The following is a 25458-nucleotide window of genomic DNA, read 5'->3' as shown; positions in this document are numbered from 1 at the left end:
TCCCACTGGCTGTATAACGGATGGCCTGGACACCGTGGACGGTACAGGATACACAGTATCCACTCCCACTGGCTGTATAACGGATGGCCTGGACACCGTGGACGGTACAGGATACACAGTATCCACTCCCACTGGCTGTATAACGAATGGCCTGGACACCGTGGACGGTACAGGATTCACAGTATCCACTCCCACTGGCTGTATAACGGATGGCCTGGACACCGTGGACGGTACAGGATTCACAGTATCCACTCCCACTGGCTGTATAACGGATGGCCTGGACACCGTGGACGGTACAGGATTCACAGTATCCACTCCCACTGGCTGTATAACGAATGGCCTGGACACCGTGGACGGTACAGGATTCACAGTATCCACTCCCACTGGCTGCATAACGGATGGCCTGGACACCGTGGACGGTACAGGATTCACAGTATCCACTCCCACTGGCTGCATAACGGATGGCCTGGACACCGTGGACGGTACAGGATACACAGTATCCACTCCCACTGGCTGTATAACGGATGGCCTGGACACCGTGGACGGTACAGGATACACAGTATCCACTCCCACTGGCTGTATAACGGATGGCCTGGACACCGTGGACGGTACAGGATTCACAGTATCCACTCCCACTGGCTGTATAACGGATGGCCTGGACACCGTGGACGGTACAGGATACACAGTATCCACTCCCACTGGCTGTATAACGGATGGCCTGGACACCGTGGATGGTAAACAGATTATTTATGCCAACGCCAATCAGCCAACAGCACCGGGGCTAGTGGCAAGGGAAATTACCCAGACAGCCTGTACCTCTGACCGTCTTCCCAACCCGCTATTTTTAGGTGACCCACTTTGCTAATGCTATACTAAAAAAAGCAGAATGTTAAATCTGGAACAAACTATTCATCAGTCCATTAAGTGACAAATTAAAGAGCTATTCATTCGAGGAGCGGATATGTTTCATCAAGAGTTGCCGGGAGGAAGGTGTGTGTGTTTGTGTGTACACGTGAACGTGGATGTCTGTTCTTGAGTTCATGCAGGGCGTGTGTGTGTGTGTGTGTGTGTGTGTGTGTGTGTGTGTGTGTGTGTGTGTGTGTGTGTGTGTGTGTGTGTGTGTGTGTGTGTGTGTGTGTGTGTGTGTGTGTGTGTGTGAATGTGTGTGTGTGTTATTCATCTGACAAGGCATTGACACATACTGTAAGGATTTCCCCCCCCATGTATTTCTCCTCACACAGTGATAGCATGTTGGTTTTCAAAATGACAATAATATATTCATGTATTCTGGAAGCTCTGGGAGGGCTGAACAAATGCCTGCCAACTAGGTTTTATCAAAGAGGAAAAAAGCCTGGATTCTGACATTGACACACACACGTATATAAACACACACATATATAAACACACACACTATTGATCAAGAAACTGGAGCATGTACAGCTTTCACCTCCCTTGTGTTCTCTACCTGGAGAAGACTGCAGGTAAAAGATGTCTGCCGGCCACAGCCTTCTCCATGTGTTGATATTTAGTCAGGGAGGAAGGGAACCTGACTAGAACTTTACAGACTAGTCTGAGGAGAGTTGTCTTTTATTAAAGGAAAACTTCACCCAAAACTAGATTTTAGTTTTAGCAAAATGCATCCTACGGGGTTGATTTCTGTATTTTGAAAGTTACATATCTTCAAAACTTGAGTGCTGACAAGCAAAACATTTGGGACTATGTCAACAATGGACTAATGAAACAAATACCAAAATATTGTTTTTGGGGTGGAGTTTTCCTTTATGTATTTCCTTGTTTTATGACAAGGCTGTTGGTAGGAGAGCATTCAAGTAGCTACAAGCAATTGGACTGGACTCTCCCAGCCAAATTTACCAAATGGCTACTCGAATAGAATAGGTATACTTTTTGCGTTTACATTTTAGTCAGTTAGCAGACACTCTTATCCAGAGCAACTAGGGTTAAGTGCCTTGCTCAAGGGCACATTCACAGCTTTTTCACCTAGTGAGCTCGTGGATTCGTCCAGCAACCTTTTGGTTACTGGCCCAACACTCTTAACTTCCAGGCTACCTGCTCATGAGTAGGAAGTGTGTGTTTTTGTCCAAATACTGGACAGTATTCAGTATGGTCTCTGGGACAAGGATCTCCACCAAGCCTCTTAAAAATGTAAAGTAATGCAGTGCAGACAGACAGACGTGTTTCATCTCACATAGACAGTCCATCAATGCAATACATCACCATAACGCCGCCAAGCATCGGTCATATCTCTGTGATGCACTCTTCATGGGGTTTCCCCCCATCGGTGAACATCACCTGTGTCATGACGGATATTTATGCATCCTCTACATGTGCTCTCATAAACACAAGCTCTGAAGAGTCAATAGCATGTCTGTCGATAGAAGCTCGTCTTGAAATATTGACGGCCAGATGAGTGAATGAAGAACATTGTGTGTGATGTGGCATGACAACACATGGATGCTCTATGTGGAGGGTATTTCACCTTCACTGATGCCACAGACATACTCACGTGTTCAGAATGCCCATTCCTCAGTCTCTGTAACGTGTCAAACTGCACATTGGTACTTGTTAAGGTGTTTGAACCACTCCTTTCCTATATACACCATTCCTGTGAATGACAACCAAATAGTTTCCCCATTGGGCAGGCCACAAACTATGTCTATTTTTACCTGCTGTTGTCGTGTTGTCTCCACTATTGATGTCATTGCCCCAGCATCAGGATGACCTGGGTCTTGTAGTTGTGTAATCCCTGACCTCTGACCTCTAATGGGCCAGTGTTTCTTCTCCGACTAATTTCCTACACATGGTAGGGCACACGTGTAGGCCTGCAGTTTACAATTCGTCTCTATTGGACAGCTGCTTTGAGTATTATTACTGCCTGGCTCTGCGAAGCTCTATGGACAGACAGTATTATGCCTGGCAAGGATCCAACTGTCAGTTTCTCATCCCCCCACATCGACTTTATGAGAGAAAGTAATAATGAATTATTCAAATTAGAACGTTTGGAAATGTTTGATAGGCTATTTTTAGACCCGGTATCTGGCTGGTTGCCAAAAGCTATGGGGTTTTAGAAGGGTTCCCCGAGCGCATCTGCTGTCATGTCACAGCGAGATGCATAAAGAGAACGGAAGCCAGGGTAAGTGTGAGAGGGAGACAGTGACGTAGAGTGGGAGAGAAAAAGAGCGAGGGAGAGAATAGCAAGTGTCTCTCATAGAGGAAGGGTTTTCTCTACCTCTAATCATCTTCAGTTGAGGTTGATTCCATCTTTTCTATTTTTACCCCAATGGATACTGTCTCTTAGTCTGTCAGCACAGAAATCTCTTCTCCGCTGCGTTTGTGTTTGGGGAAAAGAGGGGGAAACCCTTTTCCTTTCTCTGCCATGAACACATCCATTCACCCCCCCATTCTCTCTCTTTGTCTCTCTCATTCTCTCTCTCTTCAGCCTGGTCTCTCTCTCTCTCCCTGTCTCTCTCTTTCTCTCTCGACAACACGACTTTACCATGCCAAGTTGTCAGAAAAGTTGCCGTTAACATGGCGCCATGCACTTGATCAAGAGAGAAGAGCAGGCAGGGTGTGTGACAATGGCTTTGTGTGGGACTTCATTGTTACATGGGGACAATTCACTCCTGTTTTCCTTCCCTGGGAATACTGTTTCATCAGCTTCACCTTATTATGAACGCCAGACTCTTCAAGGTCTCTGAAGAATTCAGCTGAGATGAAAATCTATTATTTGGCAGGTTAATTACATATGTGTTATGTCATTTGTAAATTAACAGATCCGGAAACTACGGTACATGATGTAGGTTTAAACTACTGTTAATTTCTGGAACAGGCACAGGAAACTTGAGCCGACAAGACGAGCAAATATGGTTGACATTATTAATTTATCTTATTCAGTATTAGTATGTATGGTGGTGCACTAGTGCTACCAATCATCCCTCTCTTGACTTGTTATCCTCTGTCTTAACACATTCAGCTGAAACCATACAGTCTACATGACACCACCAGCATACTCCATGTTCCATATGGCATGTTTGATGAGGGGGTCTATGTGCGACAGTAATCATTTTAGGAGATGCACAGTGCCCCCCTGGGTTGGAAAGCAGGAGATAAACAGTGCCCCCTGGGTTGGAAAGCAGGAGATAAACAGTGCCCCCTGGGTTGGAAAGCAGGAGATAAACAGTGCCCCCCTGGGTTGGAAAGCAGGAGATAAACAGTGCCCCCTGGGTTGGAAAGCAGGAGATAAACAGTGCCCCCTGGGTTGGAAAGCAGGAGATGCACAGTGCCCCCTGGGTTGGAAAGCAGGAGATAAACAGTGCCCCCTGGGTTGGAAAGCAGGAGATAAACAGTGCCCCCCTGGGTTGGAAAGCAGGAGATAAACAGTGCCCCCTGGGTTGGAAAGCAGGAGATAAACAGTGCCCCCCTGGGTTGGAAAGCAGGAGATAAACAGTGCCCCCCTGGGTTGGAAAGCAGGAGATAAACAGTGCCCCCTGGGTTGGAAAGCAGGAGATAAACAGTGCCCCCCTGGGTTGGAAAGCAGGAGATAAACAGTGCCCCCTGGGTTGGAAAGCAGGAGATAAACAGTGCCCCCCTGGGTTGGAAAGCAGGAGATAAACAGTGCCCCCCTGGGTTGGAAAGCAGGAGATAAACAGTGCCCCCCTGGGTTGGAAAGCAGGGTTTTTTAAAATATTCCATGTTAATGTCAGAAACCTCTGGCTTCCCCTTGGTGGGAGATGACGTCACAAAGGCTCAGTGCTGGATGGGTCTTTTGGGCACTAGGCCAGGGCAGTATGGGGAGGCTCATAGGCAGGACTTGGACTCCCCATGGTTGGTAGAGCTACAGAGCTTTACGTCTGCATCCCAAGTGGCACCCTACATCCTATATAGTGCACTACTTTTGACTAGGGAATAGGGTGCCATTTTAAGATGCAACCTACATCTCCTACAGATGATGGGTGTCCAGAGGAGATAGGGCTAATGGGCCCTCTGATTGGTCAAATGTGTCGGGCTGATGATGACACGGATAGCAAAGGAGTAGTAGCCTGATCGGGTTTTAATTCTGATGGACTGACGCCAGGGTTTGCCCATCCACGTCTGCTGTTGTGCCAGCAGTCAAAGCAATGTGTGTGGAATTGGAGCCAAGATGGACGTTCTGTTTCCAGGCTGAGATGGATCCGTCTGGTTTTTGCCCACACTGGGATGACTGTGCTGTATAGTGCTTCATTGTAAGTGTAACAGAGGTTTGGTGAACCACACATGACGAATGACCTTGCCGGATACCTGAAGACTCGTATTAGCTCCCCAAGCCTATGGCATTAGCTCAGAGGGTTAGCAAGCTTGTGGCTCACAGGGTTAGCAAGCTTGTGGCTCATTTGTTCTCACAAACTCCCTATGGTAAAGTTATAGCTCAATTGTAAGTATGTTGTTGCGTCCAGTAGAAATTGCATCCAGGATGTCTATACAGTACCAACAACATGTCCTACTCCTCGCTAGAGCTCTCATGGTATCCGTTACGGCTGCAGCTCAGTAGTATAACTATAGTGTCTGTTGGCTGGACTGGGAGTGTGTTCCAAATGGAACCCTGTTCACTATCCCTCCGCAAGGCAATCAAACAAGCTAAACGTCAGTATAGAGTCAAAGTAGAGTTGCAATTCAACGGCTCAGACACGAGCGGTATGTGGCAGGGTCTACAGTCAATCACAAACTACAAAAGAAAAACCAGCCCCGTCGCGGACCACGATGCCTTGCTCCCAGACAAACTAAAAAACTTCTTTGCTCGCTTTGAGGACAATACAGTGCCACTGACACGGCCTGCTACCAAAACCTGCGGGCTCTCCTTCACTGCAGCCAACGTGAGTAAAACATTTAAACGTGTTAACCCTCGCAAGGCTGCAGGCCCAGACGGCATCCCCAGCCGTGTCCTCAGAACATGCGCAGACCAGCTGGCTGGTGTGTTTACGGACATATTCAATCAATCCTTATCCCAGTCTGCTATTCCCACATGCTTCAAGAGGACCACCACTGTTCCTGTTCCCAAGAAAGCTAAGGTAACTGAGCTAAATGACTACCGCCCCGTAGCACTGACTTCCATCATCATGAAGTGCTTTGAAATACTAGTCAAGGACCATATCATCTCCACCCTACCTGACACCCTAGACCCACTCCAATTTGCTTACCGCCCCAATAGGTCCACAGACGACGCAATCGCAATCACACTGCACACTGCCCTAACCCATCTGGACAAGAGGAATACCTATGTAAGAATGCTGTTCATCGATCAGAGCTCAGCATTTAACACCATAGTACCCTCCAAACTCATCATTAAGCTTGAGACCCTGGGTCTCGACCCCGCCCTGTGCAACTGGTTCCTGGACTTCCTGACGGGCCGCCCCCAGGTGGTGAGGGTAGGAAACAACATCTCTACCCCGCTGATCCTCAACACTGGGGCCCCACAAGGGTGCGTTCTCAGCCCTCTCTTGTACTCCCTGTTCACCCATGACTGCGTGGCCATGCACGCCTCCAACTCAGTCATCAAGTTTGCAGTCGACACTACAGTGGTAGGCTTGATTACCAACAACGACGAGGCGGCCTACAGGGAGGAGGTGAGCGCCCTCGGAGTGTGGTGTCAGGAAAATAACCTCACACTTAATGTCAACAAAACAAAGGAGATGATCGTGGACTTCAGGAAACAGCAGAGGGAGCAGCCCCCTATCCACATCGACGGGACAGTAGTGGAGAAGGTGGGAAGTTTTAAGTACCTCGGCGTACACATCATGGACAAACTGAAATGGTCCACCCAAACAGACAGCGTGGTGAAGAAGGCGCAACAGCGCCTCTTCAACCTCAGGAGGCTGAAGAAATTCGGCTTGTCACCAAAAACACTCACATACTTTTACAGATGCACAATCGAGAGCATCCTGTCGGGCTGTAACACCGCCTGGTACGGCAACTGCTCCGCCTATAACCGTAAGTCTCTCCAGAGGGTAGTGAGGTCTGCACAACGCATCACCGGGGGCAAACTACCTGCCCTCCAGGACACCTACAGCACCCGATGTCACAGGAAGGACAAAAAGATCATCAAGGACAACAACCACCCGAGCCACTGCCTGTTCAACCCGCTATCATCCAGAAGGCGAGGTCAGTACAGGTGCATCAAAGTGGGGACCGAGAGACTGAAAAACAGCTTCTATCTCAAGGCCATCAGACTGTTACACAGCCATCACTAACATTGAGGGGCTGTTGCCAACATACTGACTCAAATCTCTAGCCACTTTAATAATGGAAAAATGTATGTAATAAATGTATCACTAGCCACTTTAAACAATGCCACTTTATATAATGTTTACATCCCTACATTACTCACCTCATATGTATATACTGTACTCTATACCATCTACTGCATCTTGCCTATGTCGTTCGGCCATCACTCATTCATATATTTTTTAATATGTACATATTCTTATTCATTCCTTTACACTTGTGTGTATAAGAAAGTTGTTGTGAAATTGTTAGATTAGATTACTTGTTAGATATTACTGCATGGTCAGAACTAGAAGCACAAGCATTTGGTTACACTCGCATTAACATCTGCTAACCATGTGAATGTGACAAATACAATTTGATTTGATTTGACTATGTAGTGCACTACTTTTAACCAGGGCCCATAGGGCTCTGGTCCAAAGGAGTGCACTATGTATGGAATAGGGTGCTATTCGGGATGCAGCTTGGCTCTCGTCTCAGCTCTCTAGTCAAAGGGGTTAACCTAATCTGTGGGGCAGTGGTCTGATGGAACTGTGTCGTATGGCCCCTTTCCTCAAGTCTCTGCTGTGATCTGAGAACATGCGTAGGTCCAAGAGGCGGCGGACGCGACCGATCCACACGGGCAAAGTGCAGTGATTAATTTTATCAAGAGGGCCCGTCTTGCCCCGTCTTCTCTGCCAGGGCATGTGATTGCTTCCCGTCAAATATTTGGGTTGGCTGATGGAGCCCTCTGATTGGATCAGGCCACTACGGAGGCCTTAAGAGGGATGGAACTTGTTTCAGTGCGGGGAGCTTTGGGCCAAACACTCAGCCAGGAGGGACGGCGTCAAACCTCCACGCAACACAAAGTAGGATTTATATGGGGGTGAAAGAGAGAGGATGTGTGTGTGCGTGCGTGTGTCCCTGTGTGTGTGTGTGTGTGAGAGAGAGGATGTGTGTATGCGTGCGTGTGTGTATGTGAGGGAGAGAGGATGTGTGTGTGCATGCGTGTGTCCCTGTGTGTGTGTGTGTGTGTGAGAGAGAGAGGATGTGTGTATGCGTGCGTGTGTGTGTGGGTGTGAGAGAGAGAGAGAGAGAGGATGTGTGTATGCGTGCGTGTGTGTGTGTGTGAGAGAGAGAGAGAGAGAGAGAGAGGATGTGTGTATGCGTGTGTGTCTCTCTGTGTGTGAGAGAGAGAGAGGATGTGTGTGTGCGTGCGTGTGTCCCTGTGTGTGTGTGTGTGTGTGTGTGTGTGTGTGTGAGAGAGAGAGGATGTGTGTATGCGTGCGTGTGTGTGTGGGTGTGAGAGAGAGAGGATGTGTGTATGCGTGCGTGTGTGTGTGTGTGTGAGAGAGAGAGAGAGAGAGAGAGGATGTGTGTATGCGTGTGTGTCTCTCTGTGTGAGAGAGAGAGAGAGAGAGGATGTGTGTATGCGTGCGTGTGTGTCTGTGTATGCAAGAGAGTGTATGTGTGCATTATGTCTGCCTTCCCATGTGTGTGTTCTGTGTGTCTACGGCAGCCCCTCTGTTATGACATGATTCCGTTGTTATATGGCATGATTAGTGTGTGTTCTGTGTGTCTACGGCAGCCCCTCTGTTATGACATGATTCAGTTGTTATATGGCATGATTAGTGTGTGTGTTCTGTGTGTCTACGGCAGCCCCTCTGTTATGACATGATTCAGTTGTTCTATGACATGATTAGTGTGTGTTCTGTGTGTCTACGGCAGCCCCTCTGTTATGACATGATTCAGTTGTTATATGACATGATTAGTGTGTGTTCTGTGTGTCTACGGCAGCCCCTCTGTTATGACATGATTCAGTTGTTATATGACATGATTAGTGTGTGTTCTGTGTGTCTATGGCAGCCCCTCTGTTATGACATGATTCAGTTGTTATATGACATGATTCAGTTGTTATATGACATGATTCAGTTGTTATATGACATGATTCAGTTGTTATATGACGTGTTTCAGTTGTTACATGACATGATTCAGTTGTTTATATGACATGATTCAGTTGTTATATGACATGATTCAGTTGTTATATGATGTGTTTCAGTTGTTACATGACATGATTCAGTTGTTATATGACATGATTCAGTTGTTACATGACATGATTCAGTTGTTATATGACATGATTCAGTTGTTATATGATGTGTTTCAGTTGTTACATGACATGATTCAGTTGTTACATGACATGATTCAGTTGTTACATGACATGATTCAGTGGTTATATGATGTGTTTCAGTTGTTACATGACATGATTCAGTTGTTACATGACATGATTCAGTTCTTACATGACATGATTCAGTTGGTACATGACATGATTCAGTTGTTACATGACATGATTCAGTTGTTACATGACATGATTCAGTTGTTACATGACATGATTCAGTTTTTACATGACATGATTCAGTTGGTATATGACATTATTCAGTTGTTACATGACATGATTAAGTTGTTACATGACATGATTCAGTTGTTACATGACATGATTCAGTTGATACATGACATGATTCAGTTGGTATATGACATGATTCAGATGTTACATGACATGATTCAGTTGTTACATGACATGATTCAGTTGTTTATATGACATGATTCAGTTGTTACATGACATGATTCAGTTTTTACAGGAAATGATTCAGTTGTTACATGACATGATTCAGTTGTTGCATGACATAATTCAGTTGTTACATGACATGATTCAGTTGTTACATGACATGATTCAGTTGTTTATATGACATCATTCAGTTGTTACATGACATGATTCAGTTGTTACATGACATGATTCAGTTGTTACATGACATGATTCAGTTGTTACATGACATGATTCAGTTGTTATATGACATGATTCAGTTGTTACATGACATGATTCAGTTGTTTATATGACATGATTCAGTTGTTACATGACATGATTCAGTTGTTACATGACATGATTCAGTTGTTACATGACATGATTCAGTTGTTACAGGAAATGATTCAGTTGTTACATGACATGATTCAGTTGTTTTTATGACATGATTCAGTTGTTACATGACATGATTCAATTGTTACATGACATGATTCAGTTGTTACATGACATGATTCAGTTGATATATGACATGATTCAGTTGTTACATGACATGATTCAGTTGTTACAGGAAATGACTCAGTTGTTTATATGACATGGTTCAGTTGTTACAGGTCATCAGGGGGCAGACTCGTATGTATTAATCAACAGAAGCTGGGGAGACTATATAATATACCCCATCTCTGGGAATGATGTGTGCGTGTGCGTATTCGAGACAATTACACCACAGCGTGAAATTACAGTTGCCATTATTCTTCACAGCATCATGGGAAGGAAGGAATCATCATGGGAAGGAAGGAGGCATCATGGGAAGGAAGGAAAGAAGCATAATGGGAAGGAAGGAAAGAAGCATCATGTGAAGGAAAGAAGCATCATGGGAAGGAAGGAAAGAAGCATCATGGGAAGGAAGGAAGCATCATGGGAAGGAAGGAAGCATCATGGGAAGGAAGGAAAGAAGCCTCATGGGTAGGAAGGAAGGGAGCCACATGGGTAGGAAGGAAGGAAGCATCATGGCCGCAGTCTTCTTGTTTTGTGTTCATGAGAATGGCAGGAGAAAGAGAAATAGTGTGAGTTATAAAGACAAGATACATTAGATATTTATTAGTAAGGTTGTTACTTTAAAAGGAGGATATTCCCCATTTTGAGGACCAGTTTACACACTTAACCCAGCTGCTGTTGATACCGCCACACAGTTTTTCTGGTCAAAGTGGTGTTTTTGTGCCTATAAGTTTCAGAAGATTGTGGTTAGGGGGAAGTGCGTTATGAATCTGTCTTCAGTGCTCAATATTATGTTGAAGTAGATGCAGTAGAAAAAGGTGAAGGCTTTTGTGAAGCTCTGGAAAGTAAAGATGTTGTCTAGAACAGATGGCGTGGCGGCACATTGTAAATCACTAAACATCTGAGCTTCTGTCCATTGTATGGCTCCCGTGCCTGCCTCTTACTTCAAAATGGTAAATGTGCTTCACGATTTCATGTTCTGTTCTGTTGCGGCCTTGACTATTCACTTGGCTCGCTGTAGAGATCCATTATTAAATAGCTAGTACCTCGGTTCAGGAACAACGAATGCTTGTTAACTTTGCAAAGTAAATTCAGGGGTTTTCATTTATAGTTTCTCTCAGTTGCCTGATGCCTGCTGCCTTTTTAGAACTTGTCCACCTGGTGAAAAAAATACAGAAAGTTTATGAATAAAATAAAGTCACGTTCTGAAAAAGACATGCATAATACATGTGAAAGGCTGCATGCAACCAGTGACTGCCAGGATGAATGCACAGATAGACTTCATCAGTGCAGAATGACGTTCTGAGACTGCATGAGTCATAGGTTGCGTTCCAAATGGGACCCTATTCCCTAGATAGTGCTCTACCAGAAATGCATACAATTCAAAACAAGGGAGGGTGTGAAACCACTTCCTCTGAGCTCTAGGAGAGATGGAGGGAGAGCGATGGAGGGAGGAGAGGAGCAAATTGTACACCTCTCTGGACCCAGCTCCATTTGCACATACAAACACAAATGCAAACGCCCGCGCACACAGTCTACACATCTGGGTCAAACAGACTGAAGTTTGTCTGCCAAGGAAATCAGTTTCTGAGTACAACAGGTCTGGATGTTTTGAGCTCAAGTCAAAACCACGTGATGCAGTGGACATTTTGAAGTATATTGTTTTGTGTAGCGACCATGCTGTTGACATTCATACATATAGTGGCTACTTTTAAAGGGCAAAGCTGAAAGCCTTCCACTGAAGAATACACAAATTTATTGAATGTTTCACGGTAGTCATAAAAACATGCATAGGGATGCATGCAAACCAGAAAGGTCACAATCTCTGCCACTGAGGCTGTACAACATAGTCCCAATGAAATCAATCCCCCTGTCGTCTCCCACTTCCTCTGGCTTTGGTCAGTAAACTAGACCCAGGGTGTCACGTGTGCTCCCTCTCCAGCCTCTTGGTCACCAGGCTGCTCGATATGGCGCACACCTGTCAACATCGTTACGCGCACCTGCGCGGCATGAGACTCACCTGGACTCCAGCACTTCCCTGATGACCTTCCCTATATCTGTCACTCCCTTTGGTTCCTTCCCCAGGTGTTATTGTTTCTGTTTCCTGTCTGTGTTCTGTTCGTGTTTCTTGTTTTGTATTATGGTCTGTTTATGTCATTAAAACACTCACTCCCTGAACTTGCTTTCCAACTCTCAGCGCATATCGTTATACAGGTGTTAATGAATAGGACCAATGAGGGCTATTTAGTCATCCCTGTCTCTGCTTGACTTTGCCGTGGGGGCACTGTGCAGACCCTGAGATATGTTTTGTGAGTGACAGAGAGATTTCAGCTAGTGAAGACTGAAACAGAGGTTTAGGCAGTAGACAGAGAGACTGATTAAAGAACCTTCACTGTGTCTCACCAACAGCTGATGTTTAATTAAAAGGTGACTCATTCCTAGGAATATATATCCTTCTCTGTCTCTGTCACTGTCTCTCTCTCTCTCTGCATCGATATTTTGGTTAAAATCACACAAATGCTTTATTATTTAGGGGGTTTTCTGGACTAATAAAAGGTTGGCATTCACCACATGTAAAAAATAATGTTTTTTTGTTGTCTATTGTTTTAGAAAATAATATACTTCAAGGATTTCCTCTTGTAATTATTGCCTTTAGCTACATTCAACTGAAATATTTGTTATTGACTAACCTATAAGCTGAATTCCCCTGTGCCACTCTGCTCATCTAAAGCAATGTGTACAGACTAGTTTTCGAGAGACAATCTGAACTGACCTGAAGAGATCGTCTGAGTCCATTACACAGAGGATGTGGGCTTGTGCTGTGTAGAACGACAATTCTATACTGCTTTCTACTCAGTCATTGTGGCTGGATTGTAAATCTGTAATGTGGAGGACAAGGGCTGCATTTCCATACTAATTGGTGTCTTATGACCCAAAGATCTGATGTGATTGGTCAAAAGACCAAATAGTAGAGAGGAAAAACATCTGAATTGTGCTGTATGTTTAAACTCAGACAATGAGATCCATCAATCAAGTATTTGTTTTTGTATATGGCTTTTTAGAAATATATTTTTCACAATTTGTGACTCATGTGCTGAACAAAAACCCAGCCTGATCCTTTATCTATTTGAGCTCTTACCTACTCCATACAGTCATGCAAACCAAACATGGCATGACAAGGTGGAAAGGAGTGGCATGATGGCAGAAACAGACTGGTACCCACTACCAGGGAATGAGTGGGCCAGTCAGCGGGTTTAACTGCATTAAGACTGCCAGGCCACGTCCCAGTGAGCCACTGGCTGGGTTTATTGCTAGTACTAATAGATTGTTCTCTCTCTCTCTGGAGTGTATTGTATTTGATGAAGGTGATGTTAATTAACGTTGCTATGGTTCTCCCTCCCTATCTCTCTCTCTCTTTCTTTCTTTCTCTATTTCTTTCTTTCTTTCTCTCTCTCTCTCTCTCTTTCTTTCTCTCTCTTTCTTTCTCTCTCTCTCGCTCTCTCTCTCTCTCTCTCTCTCTCTCTCTCTCTCTCTCTCTCTCTCTCTCGCTCTGTGTGTGATGGGTGAATAAATTAATTAGTAAATAGAAGGTTATCCAGATTGTATGGATTGTGCTTTATGAGCTGCAATGACACAACAGAGTTTGACATTCAAAAGTCTCTCTAATTCCCTCTCTCTCTAATCTCCCCCCCTCTCTCTCTCCTTATCTTATCTTCTCTTCTCCAGTTTGTGGCCTTTGCCTCCTTGTTCTTCATCCTGGTCTCGATCACCACCTTCTGCCTGGAGACCCATGAGGCATTCAACACCATCACCATCATCAACAAGTCTGAGGCGGTGCTCAACGGCAGCCTGCCGGACCTGGGTCCTGATTACATTATCGAGACGGACCCGGCACTCACCTACGTGGAGGGTGTCTGCGTTCTTTGGTTCACCCTGGAGTTCATGGTGCGTGTCATCTTCAGCCCAGACAAGCTGGAGTTTGTTAAGAGCCTGCTCAACATCATCGACTTTGTGGCTATCCTGCCTTTCTACCTGGAGGTAGGCTTGAGCGGGCTGTCGTCTAAAGCAGCTAAGGACGTCTTGGGCTTCCTCAGAGTGGTAAGGTTTGTCAGGATCCTGCGTATCTTCAAGCTGACGCGACACTTTGTGGGGCTGCGGGTGCTGGGTCACACCTTGAAGGCTAGCACCAATGAGTTCCTCCTCCTCATCATCTTCCTCGCCCTAGGTGTGCTTATCTTCGCCACCGCGATCTACTACGCCGAGCGCATCGGCGCCAACCCCAACGACCCCACGGCTGGCGAACACACCATGTTCAAGAACATCCCCATTGGCTTCTGGTGGGCCGTGGTCACCATGACCACGCTGGGTTACGGTGACATGTACCCGCAGACGTGGTCGGGCATGCTGGTGGGCGCGCTGTGCGCCCTGGCAGGCGTGCTGACGATAGCCATGCCTGTGCCCGTCATCGTCAATAACTTTGGAATGTACTACTCGCTGGCCATGGCCAAGCAGAAGCTTCCCAAGAAGAGGAAGAGGCACATCCCCCAGGTCGCACTGGGGGGATCCCCAACCTGCCTCAAAGTAGACCTCAACACCCCCTGCAACAGCCCCCAGGGGGACCTCTGCAACATGCAGGGGAGCAGGGTGCTGGAGCGCAACCAATCAGGTGAGACCGCCAGCACACCACCATTGTATCTTAAGGTGGAATTTGTCAGTGGGCTAGGGGTTATTCATGTATAGACAGAAGGGGAGGGCAAGGGGAGAATCTATAAGGGATCTCATTCAGGTGGAAACAGTGGCCTTTTAACAGACCCCCTGGGTTTACACATGGTTTTCCTCTTGAGAGACTCTAGCACTGCTGATGTCCTTAGAATGTTTAGCACTTCTGTTGCCACGGAGATAAGAGAATGATGTGAAAGGAATTGATGGGTCGGAGATGAGAATGATTGCTGTGAAATATTTCTTCACTAATAAGATTTTGGACAAAAACAGAAAAAGCCTTTGACTCTTGAGGTTTTAAAGTAGGGATTGTTCATTTGTGACTTGACTGTAGGTGGCCGTTTTTCCCCTGCAGGCGTTCATCTGTAAATCACTCTGACACGTCTGATATTGATGGAAATGAGTGTTGACCCTTGTCTCCTTGGTTTCTTTTAACTATAATCCAGAAAGTCCTCAGGGTATGCACATGCTCTGGTTTCTTTGCAATATGTTGCTTTATTAGATGTGAAATATTAACATTTAATAAGTTCAGAACTAGCCATGCTTTAATAAATCTATTCAAACATAGATTATATCTGTTGAGAAGCCAGCATGATTTTCTTTTTTGGGGGGCGGGGAGTAATTTGAAATGCAGACAATAGCATTGGCTATTTATTTTTAACATGCTGTGTGCAATAAAATGATATGCTGAATTCAAAGTGGAATTTTTTCAATAGATGAATTCTTATTAAGCTTTTTCATTATAAGATGTGATAAATGCTAAATTTCAGCCTGTTTTAATTTGACATTGGCAAGCTCTTTAATAGGCAGGCACTAGGTGGCTGACACCATCGATTGGGGTCCTGTCTATTTCACCTTTGACCCTTGTCCCCCAGCGCACCTGGTCCTCGTGGCATTTGGCGAGCGCTCTTGATGTGGGAGGTTGTTTGATGTGTCCTGATTCGATCCCTTGACCTGCCTTTTCTCGCCCCCTCTTCCTCCCTACCGCCCTTAACCCCTCCTCCTCCCCCTCCTCCTCTCTCCCTGCGGTCACCAGTGCTGTCAGGGGACGGCAGTGGAGGCAGTGATCTCACCATGTCCCCCAGCACAGAGGAGAGGGTCCCCATGCGCAGGTCCAGCACCCCAGAGCAGGAGCGGAGGAGTGGGGGGACGTGCTTCCTGCTGGCTGCCAGTGACTACACCTGCCCTGCCGACGGTGGGGTCAGGAAGACAGGTACTGCACCACCCCTCTGGATCAGGATCTTTATGCATGTGCATCAGCACCCGTCATCATGGACGTGTCTATTTTCATGGCTTTTGTTTGGTTTTGAAAGGCATGGCAAATGTCAATGTCCATTATCCATTATTCAGTGTTACATCATTATTGGTATTTCATAAATCATCTTTCATTAATGGTGATTCATAACTAAATCATTTAGGCGTTTCTGTCATTGCTCATTCAAGGCTGTGGGGCTTAGTTTGTGGTATTGGTCTCTAAAATCCCGCCACCAAACCTAATCCACTAGTCTAGCTTGTGTGATAAGGGAGACCTACTGCTACATTCAGTTGACACTACTCACCCCTTGGGATATGGACAATGATCAGATGATCCACGAAAAGTCTCCTTCCTGCATCTGCCCACATGTTGAATTCCTCCCAGGAAAGGGGAGGAAGACAGAGATGCCTTCGTCTGCTAATGTAATCCAGCCTGAGGCTATAGGGGGATGTTGCAGTGGCGCAGTCCTGTAGTGTCTGTGGAAAGGTCATGTTGTGTGGTGACCCAGTCTTCGCACCACTGTGCCCTAAAGGTCATCAGGAAGGTAGTATCCATCTGCAGCACCAGACAGAGCAGACAAAGTGCGCGACAAGCCTTCTATCTTTGAAAGGCATGCTAAATGCCGTCACTGAAATGTAGGCTAAAGAACACAACACAGAACAATACTAAACACCAGACAAATAGAAACAATAGAAATAGAATCAAGGTTGTTTATGAGGTCATGACCTGCTGTTTGAACAGGTAATGACTGTGTTGAGTTAGAATGACTTGCTGTTTGTACAGGTGATGACTGTGTTGAGTTAGAATGACTTGCTGTTTGTACAGGTGATGCCTGTGTTGAGTTAGAATGACCTGCTGTTTGTACAGGTGATGCCTGTGTTGAGTTAGAATGACCTGCTGTTTGTACAGGTGATGCCTGTGTTGAGTTAGAATGACCTGCTGTTTGTACAGGTGATGCCTGTATTGAGTTAGAATGACTTGCTGTTTGTACAGGTGATGCCTGTGTTGAGTTAGAATGACCTGCTGTTTGTACAGGTGATGCCTGTGTTGAGTTAGAATGACCTGCTGTTTGTACAGGTGATGCCTGTGTTGAGTTAGAATGACCTGCTGTTTGTACAGGTGATGTCTGTGTTGAGTTAGAATGACCTGCTGTTTATACAGGTGATGCCTGTGTTGAGTTAGAATGACCTGCTGTTTGTACAGGTGATGTCTGTGTTGAGTTAGAATGACCTGCTGTTTGTACAGGTGATGCCTGTGTTGAGTTAGAATGACCTGCTGTTTGTACAGGTGATGCCTGTGTTGAGTTAGAATGACCTGCTGTTTGTACAGGTGATGCCTGTGTTGAGTTAGAATGACCTGCTGTTTGTACAGGTGATGTCTGTGTTGAGTTAGAATGACCTGCTGTTTGTACAGGGGATGCCTGTGTTGAGTTAGAATGACCTGCTGTTTGTACAGGTGATGCCTGTGTTGAGTTAGAATGACCTGCTGTTTGTACAGGTGATGCCTGTGTTGAGTTAGAATGACCTGCTGTTTGTACAGGTGATGTCTGTGTTGAGTTAGAATGACCTGCTGTTTGTACAGGGGATGCCTGTGTTGAGTTAGAATGACCTGCTGTTTGTACAGGTGATGCCTGTGTTGAGTTAGAATGACCTGCTGTTTGTACAGGTGATGCCTGTGTTGAGTTAGAATGACCTGCTGTTTGTACAGGTGATGCCTGTGTTGAGTTAGAATGACCTGCTGTTTGTACAGGTGATGCCTGTGTTGAGTTAGAATGACCTGCTGTTTGTACAGGTGATGTCTGTGTTGAGTTAGAATGACCTGCTGTTTGTACAGGGGATGTCTGTGTTGAGTTAGAATGACCTGCTGTTTGTACAGGTGATGCCTGTGTTGAGTTAGAATGACCTGCTGTTTGTACAGGTGATGCCTGTGTTGAGTTAGAATGACCTGCTGTTTGTACAGGTGATGCCTGTGTTGAGTTAGAATGACCTGCTGTTTGTGCAGGTGATGCCTGTGTTGAGTTAGAATGACCTGCTGTTTGTACAGGTGATGCCTGTGTTGAGTTAGAATGACCTGCTGTTTGTACAGGGGATGCCTGTGTTGAGTTAGAATGACCTGCTGTTTGTACAGGTGATGCCTGTGTTGAGTTAGAATGACCTGCTGTTTGTACAGGTGATGTCTGTGTTGAGTTAGAATGACCTGCTGTTTGTACAGGTGATGCCTGTGTTGAGTTAGAATGGCCTGCTGTTTGTACAGGTGATGCCTGTGTTGAGTTAGAATGACCTGCTGTTTGTACAGGTGATGCCTGTGTTGAGTTAGAATGACCTGCTGTTTGTACAGGTGATGTCTGTGTTGAGTTAGCATGACCTGCTGTTTGTACAGGTGATGCCTGTGTTGAGTTAGAATGACCTGCTGTTTGTACAGGTGATGCCTGTGTTGAGTTAGAATGACCTGCTGTTTGTACAGGTGATGCCTGTGTTGAGTTAGAATGACCTGCTGTTTGTACAGGTGATGCCTGTGTTGAGTTAGAATGACCTGCTGTTTGTACAGGTGCTGCCTGTGTTGAGTTAGAATGACCTGCTGTTTTTACAGGTGATGCCTGTGTTGAGTTAGACGTCACTACCATACTGTATAGCGTCTTCAAAATAACCATTTTGTTCGAATGAGAAATTACATTTTGGGTCTAATGAACGTTTAGGCCTAAATCGTACTTCACTATCTTAATTCCCAAGCTTTATCTCTGTCATCTTGAGCAGTTAATTCTGTGTTAATCTATTCTACACTGTAATATGGAACTCCGTTACGCTTCTGCTAATTGCCTCTTATCAGAAGTGAACTGCCTCTCCAGAAGGCAATCTAAATCTCATGCTTACACTGGGTCTGCTGTATGGCCTGGCAATCAACCCACTCCTCTTTGTGTAATTGTAGAAGGACATGGTTAAAACTGTCATTTGGAGTTAATGTTAATTATAGCATTATTACTATAGGATACTTTTAACTGTTGCAGGAGTCTTTTCTTATTATGATTCATTCTATGGTTCAAATGGTTATGGTTGATTCATTGATTTGATATTGACTTAGAGCAGCTCTGATGTCTGCACAGTTAGTGCTCCTGTTTAACTCAACCATCCATTACATGGAGACACACACAAAACCAGTCAGTAAATCTCTCTGGGGTACCAACTCATAAACCTCACAGCCCCCCACGTGTTGACCGGGACAGTGCTGTGCCATGCTCAGCCCACCTGGGTCTTGAGGCAATCTGCCATGCATGAGACAACCCTGGACCTCCCACCACCTGGACCCATGCCCACCACAGGGCGACTCTGCATCACCATGGGCCACGGAACAGTTGGGTGCCACGAGGCGAGCGTCCAGCTGTGCCCTCGTCTCAGCCTCCACAGCCGGCGGTGGCGGTCGCAGCAGTGCAGAGGTTAATGCATAAAACATGAGGTCCTTTCTAGTCCCCAGCACTACCTGTCGGCACAAGCTGAAGCTGCCCTTTGTTCTGCCAGCTCGGCTGGTTCTGAAGCGGCCTCATTTGCGCGCCGTCCCTTTTGAGTAAACGCTAAAACAAACGGATCCATCTGCAGTATGGTAATGATGCTGCAATCCCATTAGCTTGTCTTTCTTCCTCTCTCTCTGTCTTTGTGCCAGCTGATTGGCCAGCTCTGTTAACGGTCTGGCTGGTTTGTTGTTTGTTTGTTTATCACTGGCGTCTGGACATTTAAAAAGGACTGCTGATATAAATGAATGTACATTTAGTTGGTGTGCACCACCTGCTGATCAGGCCATTTAAGGATAGTGTGATATTTCCCTGATTACTGTCTGTCATTACAGTCATTATTACAGGCTCGTCAGCGCCGTTCTCTTCCCCATTATCATCACCGTCATTTCCACAATCATCATACTCCTCATCATCTTGCTTTACATTTAAACACTGTTATTTTACATTTAAACACAGTTATTTTACATTTAAACACAGTTATTGTACATTTAAACACAGTTATTTTACATTTAAACACAGTTATTGTACATTTAAACACAGTTATTGTACATTTAAACACAGTTATTTTACATTTAAACACAGTTATTGTACATTTAAACACAGTTATTTTACATTTTCACGCCCTGTGTTTTTGATGCTGGCTTTATTTCAGAGACTTTGTAAACATCAGCACAAATGCTAGAGCTCCTGAATGAAAAGCAGTTTTTAGCCTGATATATATATATATATATATATATATATATATATATATATATATATGAAAACACTTTAATTAGCAATTGAAATATGAACACATCTGTAGGAGATTATTGCTTGAATAAATTGTGTGTGACAAAACGTAGTAATGATGCCATTATATGAGACATTCATATTGGCATAACTTCAAAAGCAGTAATTAAAGCAAAGTTCTGTCAACATATTCAATTAAATAGACATTTGCCGTCTAACCTGTGTCATGAGAAACTACATATGTGCATGAATCACCGTATGTATGTACTGCTGCCTGTCTCACTCCTGTCTCACTCCTGTCTCACTCCTGTCTCCTGTCTTGTTTCATTCACGTGGCTGGCTTGGACTTGGAATACACGCGTGCCTGTGTGTGTTCATGTCCCGTTCCTGTGCCCTCGCCCGCTCTTCCGAAGGCTGTGAGAAGTCCCCAAGCTTAAGCAACATAGCGGGCTTGGCTGGTAACGCCCTGAGGCTGTCTCCAGTGACCTCACCCTACGGTTCACCGTGCCCGCTGAGGCGCTCCCGCTCCCCAATACCATCCGTCCTGTGAGGCCCGGCCCAGAGCGAGGCTTGCCTTCCATCTGAGCGCCACACACCCACCCACCCCTCCCCTCCCCCACCCCAAGACACCCGACAGAAGCCAGCTTCATAGGCGTTAGCTCTCTGTAGCATCCTGGATCATATAATATACTTTAGAGTCTAACCTTAGTGGTTTCGACCACAGACTAACCCTGCTCTTCTCCTCTTCCATACAAACGTTGCTTTGAACAGTAGATGTGGTGGCCACCCCCGAAGTAGCTTAGCTGTGCATCACTTTGAATTCCCATTACTTCAGTTTTGTTGTACTTAAATAATGGCAATAAAAGGACTCTTGAATGGTGGCTCTAAAAGTAGCAGCCACAACATTTAGTAACTAAGTATTCATAATCAGGGAGATTTACATGTTGCTATATTTAGAAACTTAGAAAATACGTGCTTCCATAAAAAAATACGAAAAATGTCACTTTATTTTGGGGGGGGTTGGGAGAACTTGTCATGGAGTATGTCTTGATTCACACGCTCTCACCTGCCACCCTGTCGCTCTCACCTGCCACCCTCTCGCTCTCACCTGCCACCCTGTCCCTCTAACCTGCCACCCTCTCGCTCTCACCTGCCACCCTGTCCCTCTAACCTGCCACCCTGTCCCTCTAACCTGCCACCCTCTCGCTCTCACCTGCCACCCTGTCCCTCTAACCTGCCACCATCTCGCTCTCACCTGCCACCCTGTCCCTCTAACCTGCCACCCTGTCCCTCTCACCTGCCACCCTGTCCCTCTAACCTGCCACTCTCTCGCTCTCACCTGCCACCCTGTCCCTCTAACCTGCCACCTTCTCGCTCTCACCTGCCACCCTCTCGCTCTCACCTGCCACCTTGTCCCTCTAACCTGCCACCCTCTCGCTCTCACCTGCCACACTGTCCCTCTAACCTGCCACCCTGTCCCTCTAACCTGCCACCCTCTCGCTCTCACCTGCCACCCTGTCCCTCTTACCTGCCACCCTGTCCATATGACCTGCCACGCTGTCGCTCCCACCTGCCACGCTGTCGCTTTAACCTGCCACCCTGTCCTTCTGACCTGCCACGCTGTCGTTCTGACCTGCCACGCTGTCGTTCTGACCTGCCACGCTGTCGCTCTCACCTGCCACGCTGTCACTCTCACCTGCCACGCTGTCACTCTCACCTGCCACGCTGTCACTCTCACCTGCCCCGCTATCGCTCTCACCTGCCACCCTGTCGCTCTGACCTGCCACGCTGTCGTTCTGACCTGCCACCCTGTCCATCTCAACTGCCACCCTGTCACTCTCACTTGCCACCCTGTTGCTCTCACCTGCCTCTGGCTGGGCCCGGTCATCCTGTTTGCATGGATCATCCTGTGTAATCATCTGCCAGCGGTGTGGTGAGAAAGAGAGAAGGAGAGATAAAAACTAAAGGGAAGACAGGTTAAAAACGGTGGGCCTGGGCCGTGGGAATGTGCATGGGACTTGTGTGTCTGCATCGTGCCATTGGCCTCCACCTGGGGGACTGAACACACAACATAAAATGCACAACAGTGTTTTTCTGTTTTCTCTGCATGTGGGCTATGCTGGTTTGCTACTGTTTCAAATGTTTTACTGTACTCTTATTTAACTGTCAATCGCTGTGTTGCCAAGCTGAAGTGTCTCTGATATTGTTTACTCACAGATAACTGCAAAGAGATTGTCTTTACTGGTTTCACGCAAGCAGAGAGCAGCATTCTTTAATTGCTGGGGATAGGCACATCCCTGGCGGAAAGGTAACATTGTCATTCTGGATGGCATGTGAGCTGCCTGCTGAACACTGTGCTGCTGATCCCTGGTGGTCACCTCTGGCTAATGGCCTTTTGTTTTAGTGTGTGTGCAGAAGGGGGTAATTCAACAATTGTAGTCACGGAAATGACACCGGCACCCCCTCTGCATCATGACTCATGGCTTTATACACACATGCGTGCATGTGCACTCATACACACACACACACACACACACACATTAGACACACACACACATTTCTGTATATTCTTTAAAAGACAGCAGGAATGCCTTTGATGGTCCTATCAAACCCGAGCCTTTGTTTTATTAATAGCGATGTAATTCATTATTGATGAGAGAATTTACTACTCACATAAATTGTTGCCGATGCTAACAGGTGTGTCGCACGACAGAGGACATTACCATTCAGTAATGTGCCTCACCCAATCCTTTGTCTATACTAGTAGCAGGAAGGTTGCTAAGCAACTGGCACATAGTCAGACGCATCTCACAGTTGCTGAACACACAAACTGTCTCCTAATTAAAACGAAAAGCTCACAACCAGCGCTTTCCATATTTCTATATAAAAATAATTATTGAATCACCCCCTCTCCCATTGCAATACTGTGCATTGATTGAGCGTTTACGATCATGACTTCATAGAATGCCATCGATTTGTATATATTCATCTTTACATATAAACTGTAAATGAGAAGCAAATATCTGAACACAAAAATAGCATGAATCTGCATGTGGTTATTAGTATAATGACTATAGATTATTATCATTAGAGAGACGCATTTCTGATATTTAGAGATGTGACCTGCTTTACATTCTGTTTAGCCGTTTACGTGTCCTATTGGAATGACGGCAGTCATCAGCCAATCAGTGGACTAACAAGACCTATTGGTGTGTGGATCCTATTGGATCACACAGCGTCACTCAAGGATGTGAACCAACCAGAACACTCACATCGGTGAAGGATTGTTGACTGACAAGCGTCAGGTCCAATGACGCTGCCTGGGAAAACAGGAACTGTCCAAGACTGAGGTCAATTGGAATTCTGGGAATAGATGGGACAGGGAAAGTTGTCTTTTTCCCAGATTCTCAATGTCATGGATATTGAGTGAAGCATAAAACTGTCACAAGAAAAAAAAAGGACCCTTCTTGGAAGACGAGGCTGCTGCTTTATTTAGATATTGTATTTGTAAATAATAACATAATACAGCACATGGGTTAAGAAGCTCCTCTCTCTCTCATCTGTCCTTTGGATTGTGAGCCAGGTAAAAGGGTCATGCTTAGAGCTCCATATCAATCACTTTCCATGGTATCCCTCCTCGCAATACGTGTTATTAACATGCATCAGTTGAGGCACTATGTGTTCTGAAAATGGAGTGTATTAATATCTGAATTCTGCTTAATATACAGTAAAGAGAGAAAAACGTGGGATAAGTTGAATAAATGTGACATACGGTTTCATCAATGCTTTTGTTTCCCGTAGACGTTTTGGTGGATTCCATGTCATTGCTGTGGTGTGTGTTTACATGCGTGTGTTTTGAACTCCAGGGTAACATCTAGACAACATGCTGTTGTAAAGCAGAAAAATGAAAACCTATAAGAAACCCGTTTCACTCTTCCAGCTAGTTTGAACACATAGAACGAGGAAGCTTAAAGTACCCTGTAGAGATGTGTTATCCTGGACACCATACCCCAACAATCAGATACAATTTGCAATAATGACACCCAAACGAAAGGCACCGATTTGCACTGTGATTTTAGCTACCTGCCACAACAAATGACACACTGGTCTAGTACAGCCTATATAACAGGACAATGCTAAAGCACCCCTCCATTGACCTGATAGTGAGGATTGATTTTGACCATCAGTAATTGGGGGATTGGAATACTGTGACGACCCCCCCCCCCCCCCCCCCCACACACACCCACACACAACTCTCTGTGTAGTACATTGCTGCTTAACTCTTTGAAATGTCAAGGGGCACCAATCAGTATCTATTCTTCTATGACAAAAGTGATTTAAATGTATTTATTTTTTGGAATCCAGAACATGTAATTTTGTGTCTCTTGTGGAGTGCTTGGTTTACTTGTGAAAGTCATGGTAGCCCAACACTGTGTTTCTCTCCATTACGTCCGCAACTGTCACTTGGGCTTGATCCAGCTTCACGTTCTGTATCTTTTAATGTGAGGACAAGTCCAGTTTGAAGTCTGTATTTGTGGAGCCATTTGTTGGCATTCTGAAGTGCATGCTATAAAAAAAGAAAACATGTCAAATTGTAAAACAGGATGACAACATATATCACGTTCAAAGCGATGTGTAAAATGAAATGCCATGTGAGAAAATCACATAAACATATTTAACTTTTAAACCATTGTTGTTTCTTTACTTCACACAAATGCAGGAGAAGTACTGTCTTTGATAGAGGAACGGCTATAGCGCAACGCTGATCCAACTAAGATCCATCCTTTTCATAAGACTCACACAGGTAATTGTATTGTAATTGTCTTTGTTCAAGCTACACCATTTTACGCTGTTGACGAATTGAAGAAGGATCCATTTTCATTCAGATATCTAGCGTCACCCTGTACTCCTACGGCCTATCGTCAA

At 45.4% G+C, this 25458-nt stretch overlaps 1 protein-coding gene across 3 annotated transcripts in view; it reads left to right on the top strand.

Moving 5' to 3' along the window:
• The window catches only part of LOC115199146 (potassium voltage-gated channel subfamily C member 2-like), an 84461-nt gene extending 59242 nt beyond the window's left edge, over nucleotides 1-25219 (top strand). Inside the window, exons 2-5 of one of the 3 annotated variants that reach the window (XM_029761752.1) lie at nucleotides 14051-14990; nucleotides 16080-16256; nucleotides 22750-22840; nucleotides 23676-23811. In XM_029761752.1, the coding sequence (XP_029617612.1) occupies nucleotides 14051-14990; nucleotides 16080-16256; nucleotides 22750-22808 (1176 nt within the window). In that variant the 3' untranslated portion in view covers nucleotides 22809-22840; nucleotides 23676-23811. Of the gene's footprint in view, nucleotides 1-14050; nucleotides 14991-16079; nucleotides 16257-20945; nucleotides 21108-22749; nucleotides 22841-23675 lie in introns of those variants that run through there. The other 2 variants (XM_029761751.1, XM_029761750.1) reach the window with 2 other exon arrangements.
• Nucleotides 25220-25458: the final 239 nt, after the last annotated feature.

The sequence above is a fragment of the Salmo trutta genome, chromosome 8, assembly GCF_901001165.1.
Source record: "Salmo trutta chromosome 8, fSalTru1.1, whole genome shotgun sequence".
In the NCBI taxonomy this organism is placed as follows: domain Eukaryota; kingdom Metazoa; phylum Chordata; class Actinopteri; order Salmoniformes; family Salmonidae; genus Salmo; species Salmo trutta.
This window is presented reverse-complemented; position numbering and strand designations above follow the sequence as displayed.